This window comes from Perissodus microlepis, chromosome 15, assembly GCF_051167445.1.
Source record: "Perissodus microlepis isolate ML-2025 ecotype Zambia chromosome 15, ASM5116744v1, whole genome shotgun sequence".
Taxonomy (NCBI): Eukaryota; Metazoa; Chordata; class Actinopteri; order Cichliformes; family Cichlidae; genus Perissodus; species Perissodus microlepis.
The window spans coordinates 503,101-509,967 of record NC_140475.1 but is presented as its reverse complement, the minus strand read 5'-3'; the positions used below and the strand labels follow the sequence as shown (position 1 = coordinate 509,967).

At 44.7% G+C, this 6,867-nt stretch overlaps 1 protein-coding gene across 6 annotated transcripts in view; it reads left to right on the top strand.

Annotated features, from left to right (window-relative positions):
* Window positions 1-20: 20 nt before the first annotated feature.
* Window positions 21-6,867, top strand: part of LOC146371339 (kinesin-like protein KIF13B) — a 40,206-nt gene continuing 33,359 nt past the window's right edge. For 5 of the 6 annotated variants that reach the window (XM_084954197.1, XM_084954199.1, XM_084954198.1 and 2 more), the window contains exons 1-4: window positions 21-315; window positions 430-525; window positions 775-857; window positions 3,536-3,629. In XM_084954197.1, coding sequence (XP_084810323.1) covers window positions 788-857; window positions 3,536-3,629 — 164 coding nt within the window. In that variant the 5' untranslated portion in view covers window positions 21-315; window positions 430-525; window positions 775-787. The remainder of the gene's footprint in view (window positions 316-429; window positions 526-774; window positions 858-3,535; window positions 3,630-6,867) is intronic. The other variant, XM_084954196.1, reaches the window with a different exon arrangement.

Here is a 6,867-nt window from a genome sequence, read left to right as displayed (position 1 = left end):
AACAACGCCAGGTTTGGCTTATTTAATAGCGAGTGGGGCTGTTTCGCTAAAACATCCCAACATGTGCCGAATAAGCGCAGCTGGAAGGAGACGCGCAGACTCTACGACAGGTGTGACCACAGAGCGGCGCTCAATTCCGTCTCACAGCGACGGTCCGCGTGTGCGCGGAGCAGCTGACGGACTTGGAAGCTCTCTGACTTAAGTCTCGCAGCAAATCCCTTTAGCTGCGAGCTGACATGGCTTGACGGATTCCTGCGGGAAGTCTTCAGGAAATGCAACAGGTGGAGGAGCTGTGGTTGTGAACCCTGGACCATCGTAAGTGTTTCTTAGACCTTAACGGGGCTTTCCACGGTGCTGTGTACAAGTGCCGGTTACTTTTATCGGCGGTAAATGTGGAAGTATTTAATCCTGTGTGCTGCTGTCATGCAGCCCTCATTAGCGTGCCCGGCTAGCTGCTGTGTGTCACTACTTGAAGGTGCCTGAGAGGAGAGGAGGGAGTCGGACGGGCAGACCACTGCACACACGGTTAGTTTGCTACTCTGAACTATGGAGGGTTTATTTCTTTTCTTTTGTTTACCTTGTTATCTTCTCACGGGAGACTTCACCAGTCACTGACTGGAGTTAAAGTGATTTAGAAAATGAACGCAGTTTAATCGCTGTGTTCAGGTGTCACTCGGATAAATAAGTGTTATCTCACAATGTGTGATATTAAGTACACGCCAAGTCATTTCACGGGTGTTTTGGGTTGTTTTTTTTTTAATTCATGTGACGCAGGTCAGGTGCCACCATGGATGACAACAGTGTCAGTGACTCCAATGTAAAGGTGGCTGTTCGTGTGCGGCCAATGAACAGGAGAGGTGAGTACAAACGGCTGCACTCGCAGCGTTCATGGCTAACTCGCTGGTTTCATTGAAGCCTTTTAAAGGCAACCGTCCACCTTCAAAGGGAAGTATCGGCCCTGCACTTCACCCATATCTGAGTCCGTGTTTGCTCTCGTTCAACTTTTGGTAAACAGTAAGGCTCAGTGCAGGGTTAGGTTTCTCCTCAAGCTCTGAAGTATAAACGCACTTCTTATGTCTTTAAATTTAAGCTTCAAATATCGCAGAGACGTGTTTTGTGCACTGTCACTGGCCTAAATACTTCTGACAACAGCTGAGCTGGACTGGAGTGTCAGCTAACTGCAGCAGCAACTTTTGAACTTTAAAGTGTAGCTATCACTTTCTGATTAAGACCCTCAAATGAAAGCTGATAATAAAGCATTTTAAAAGATAAAATACAACCTTGTGACTCATATGCCCTTACACCTACTCTGACAGGAAGTTGCTGCTCTGTCTCCGCCTTAAAATCCTTCCAGTGCAGGTAGGAATGAGGAAGAGAAGGTGTGAGCCTGGTTTTCCTTAGTGTCTGCACAGGGAGTTGTAAACTGGTCGTAGTGTTTGTGCAGGCCTGGATGAATCAGCCTCAATAAAACCTCTTTCCTGCCTCCCTTTGTTGGCCTGTTTGAAGCTTATGGACACACACGCATGCATGCATGCATGCATGCCACCTGTTACTCTGCAGAGTGACTCGGTCACTTTTAGTGAAAGTTATGACCAGTGTTGGGTAAGTTACTTTAAATTAGTAACTTAGTTACATTACTAGTTACTTCTATCAAAAGTAACTCAGTTACTTCAAGTTACTCGTTACTTTCAGAGTAACTAGTTACTAGGGAAAGTAACTTTGGTTTTACTCAGAATTCTCTTGTTAATGTGTTGCTTCTGTAACTGGATACCCAGCAAGACTGCCAGTCTTCTAGCTTGCTTACTTGCCACAAGTGCACTGTGCCACCTACCAATAGAAAGGAAAAAATAATGTGCACATTTCCACGAGAGAAATCCCACGCCTGATTCTATCCTAGCCTGCTTTTTACATCCAACACAAAAACTGCAGTCGTGGTGCTTTCGATTGTACTCAGAACTCGGAAATTCTGCCTTCTGAATAGGAAGATGTAGGTAACACCAGACTGCAGATGAGCTGCATACAGAGCTGGACTGGGACAAAAAAATCGTCCCGGGCATTTTGACTAGAGACCGGCCGCCATTACAGGAAAAATCATAAAGCCTTTGAATGAAAACAAACACTGTTGTGACAGTGATGTACACTGTTCTGATGGTATATATGTATCAATCTATCAATTGTTTGTTGCAAGACTCAGATAATTATTTTTAAAGTGAGACATTTTAAATGAGAATAAGAAAGTATTTCTTTGTGCCCCCCTTTCCCTGTTAATGCCCTACATGGCCCCCTGGCAACACTTTGCTAGACCCGCCCCTGCACAGTTACCAGCTGTCAGCTACTTAGAAAAGGATCCTGGTGTTATTTGTCTCTCAGAAACAGTTCATAACTTCCCTTCAACTCATTCATGTCACCTAAAAGGTAAACCTGTTTCTCCATCACAGCTCTGATGATTCAGTAAGGACGTCTCCTGGTTTCATCTTCATGTTTCCCTCTCACCACATATCCAAACCGACATCATGACCAGCAGCTTTACAGCTGTGGCTCCAGCAAACATCAGCTGATACTAGAAAGTAATATTAAATCAATTCTAACAACAGCTGATCAAGCTTAAACGTGCTGCTGTTGTTTACCGCGACATCCGCTGGTTTCCTCTTTCTGGCGCAAAGTGGGAGATAAACAAACAAGAGGGAAAAGCTGATCAGCTGATCATTGATCAGTTTCATGATTGAAGGAGAAACAGGAGAGGGAGGGGGGGAATGAGAGAAGAAGAGGCAGCTGTGCAGCGTAAACACAGAATAAATCCAGCTTTGTGTCTTTTTCATTGTAGCTGAAGTCCGGGACAAACTGTTCCTTTTCACCTCAATACGAAACGTGTAATATTTTCTCTGAATACGAGACGATTCCGTTTTTTACAGGACGGTTGGCAACTCTACTAACTAACCTTATGAACAAAATAAAGTTCAACATCAGTAACATAGCACCCACCCAGCTGTATAGAAACTCCATCATGCTAGCTAGCACGCAGTACGAAAAAGTCAGCATAACGAAAATAAACTCCACCTAAACCTGGTTCATATCTGACCCAGATGGACTGCAGGTTATAACTTCTTACCTGAAGTTCAGTTCACCTGACACTCTCGGACCAGCTGCCGCTTCGGGTCTCTCCTCTTGCCTCCCTTTTCCTTCATCCACCTGCTGCCTCCACCACTTGCCAATGTTACTGAATCTGTGGAAGCTCCGCGATAGCCACCACACGAAGTAACGAATAACGAGCCTATCTAAATCCCAGTAACGAGTAACGTGTTCCCGGTTTTGGCATAATAACTAGTTACCGTGCTCGTTACCACAATAATAACGTAGTTACTGTAACACGTTACTTAATAACGCGTTAGTCCCAACACTGGTTATGACACCCAGTATATGAGCTGCTGCTTTTAAACGGTGCATTATGAAGACTGTGCAGCTTGTTTTTGGACATTTCACTTTGTTTTGTTTTTTTTAGTCCAAAAATCATATGTTGTTTTTCTCCATTATCCAGAAAAAGACCTGAAAACCAAATATGTGGTGGAGATGGATGGGAACCAGACAGTCCTGCATCCAGCCGTCACTAGTATGAACACAGCAGACCCCCGGTAAGCTGTTACATGGAAGAAAGTAGTCGTGAGTTTGAAGCCAACCTGTTTAAATTTCAGACACTTTGTGGTTTATTTTTTCTCCTTTGTTCCACTTTCACCACAACATCTAATCCTGTTTTGAGCCTGTCCACAGTGGAGCCTCCCTGGTTAGCCAATCAGTTTCTTGAGCTTCATCTCTTTATCAGGAAACATTGTTGAGCAGATGTGTCGGCTTGAGTCACGTTGCTGGGGATCATCAATCTGATGACATCACACTTGACAAAGTAAACTTTAGTTAAGCAGCACGCCACGACTTGTTTAGCTGTGTTTCAGACGTGGACCGGTGTTGGTGGCTGGAGCATGACTTGGAGCTTGACCATAGGTGTGCTTCAGAACGTGTTAAATTGAAATTTGCAGCATGGATCCAATAAACTCTGGTTTTTCTGTAGACTGATGATAGCTACTAAATCTTTGGCTATGATTCAGAGCTGCAATTCCTTTGCTACTTCCTACCGTGCGATGTCGCTGTCATGATAGCCGCTGAAGAACATTCAGAGATTTAGGTTTGCGTCTTGTCCGCCGTCAGCAGGGACGGGCTCCTTTGTTGGATAAGTATTTACCAAGACAGACATTGTCTCAGTGAATCAGCACCATACACACAGCTTCCAGGTCAGAAATGTGAGGCCAGTGCAAAAGTGGCTTACGCCTGGATTCTTTCTAACGGTGAGCAGGGGGTCTACAAGCTCTGTAAACCGTTTCCTGTTTCCGTGAGTATTGACACAGCATCGTGGACGTGGTTCCATAACGTGAGATGATTGAAAGGCTGCCGCCATGTGAGGGTACCAGGTTTTCAGCTTCTCGGTCACATTAACTCTTCACCTGTGATACTTAGTCTTTCATGCTGCATTTCTATTGGTTGGTTTGTAGAAGCAGAAGTTGTAATGTGTCAGTGTGATGACCAAAATCACATTCAGATGCACTCACCGATACAGCCACCTACATTTCTTACACTGACCCCCCTCTGTGTGACCTCTGTGGGGTCACAAAGCTGTTGCGGTAGCTGCAACTTTTTTGAGCCACAAGCAACGATATCCTGGGCCAGCCGGAAATCATACCGTTCATGCTATCAGGGTAAGACCATGACATCATCAGGCCCTCTGCCTTACAGAGCAACACTCTTCTCCTCATCTCTGCAACATTTTAATGACTATCTCTCCTTTTTATGAGCAGCTATTTGCATTGGACAAGTGCAGACAGTTCAGTGAGATTCCTGGCTGTGAGTGTGTTGTAATATGTATACAATAACAGGACTGACTGTATCACAGATTCACTCATTTAGTTACCGTCAGGTGAGTTTGGAGAGAATCTAACCAGCTTTTCAGGTTGGCGCCCAGTCGTTTGGAAAAGGGCTCAAATCTAAAACTCCACCCATCCTCCGTGGAAATCTCCCTCCTCCCTCTGGCTCTTCTGCATTGTTACTCTTTACAAAGGGCGTGTGTGTCCCGGCTCAGCCCTGCTCAGGTAGTTTGACACACATTTGAAGGAGCAGGAAGAAGCAAAGGGAAATGGTGTCGGAGTTTTCTGTAACTCCAGTCGCGTTTATGATGTCACACTGGTGCAGCGCGTTGCTGTGCACACACAAAACTGTATTTGTTTTGATGGTTGAGTTTGCAGTGCGATCCTCCTCTCCTCGTGTTGCAGTGAGCCAGATACTGAGTGGTGCAGGGAGATGTTCCCTGCAGGTCCTGGCCCTCGTTCAGGTTCCCCTGTTCAGCATGTAACTGTGCCTTAGGGCAAACATGGACTAAATGAATCACTGCCTTTGTAAGGAGGTTTGAGTCTCATATTTCACTGTGATTCTTTGCATTTTTTCATGCGTATGTATCCGTGTGTTTCTTCTGTCCTGACACGCTTCAGCGGCGCTGCGTTTCCCCATTTGGGGCTCGGTATGAACATGTTTTACAGGCTCAGTGCGGCACAAATGGTCCCAGACCAGCACAGAGGTCAGACGGGAACGGTGGAGGTGGTAAACTCATCTTTAACTCATGATAGTTAGATTTTACATTAACAAATTAACAAGAATCAACAGTGCTGTTACTATAGAAGTGAATTTTATTCTTCCTAATGGAAGGCTTGACCTAATTTATCCAGTCGGTAAATTTGGTCTTTACAAAGCTTTAGCATTTCACATAATCTTCTCAAGTCTCACGGACTTCTCCAAAACCTTCCTGCCGACTGGAGTTAAACTGCTTTTTTAGCCTCTGTGGCACAAGCTGGTCTCCAGTCCTACCACTGCTGTCTCAATGGGACGTTACAAACGCTGCAGTCATTGCAGTGTGATGCTATAATACGTTGGATTGTGACACACAACCTGATGTTCAGTCTGGTGCTTAATCGCACTGTCAAATGTACAAATGCACACGATTGTTGGATTTGTATAAAATATCTGTATAAGTCAGATGTTGGCACTCACAGGGTGTTTATGCAAAGGTTGATCATGATTGGTCAGCTCCTGTAGGAGGGAACACGTGCTACCATCATTATACAGCAGGATCATAATATGAATTCATAATAAAGAGGGTGTAGATGTAAAGCGATAATAGTGGCAGACCGACGTTATCAGCTGATTTGATCATATTAGCCATTTGCAGGTGTTTTGCTATCAGCGTCTCTAACAGACGGTTCTGTGTGCCGATTGTTTTGTGCGCATTTCGTGTTCGGCCAAAGTGTGGAAAGCAGAAGGCATCTGTGTCTGTAGTACTGCAGCTTCCCTGTTTGCTGTGAAGAGTTTGAAGAGTTTCAGTCAGGTTTCAGAGCTCATCACAGCACAGAAACAGCTTTAGTGAAGGTTACAAATGATCTTCTTGTGGCCTCTGACAGTGGACTCATCTCTGTGCTTGTCCTGCTAGACCTCAGTGCAGCGTTCGATACTGTCGACCATAATATCCTATTAGAGCGATTAGAACATGCTGTAGGTATTACAGGTACTGTGCTGCAGTGGTTTGTATCATATCTATCTAATAGACTCCAGTTTGTGCATGTAAATGGAGAGTCCTCTTCACACACTGAGGTTAATTATGGAGTTCCACAGGGTTCAGTGCTAGGACCAATTCTGTTTACATTATACATGCTTCCCTTAGGCAGCATCATTAGAAGACATAGCATACATTTACACTGCTATGCAGATGACACCCAGCTCTATCTGTCCATGAAGCCAGATAACACACACCAATGAGTTAAACTGCAGGAATGTCTT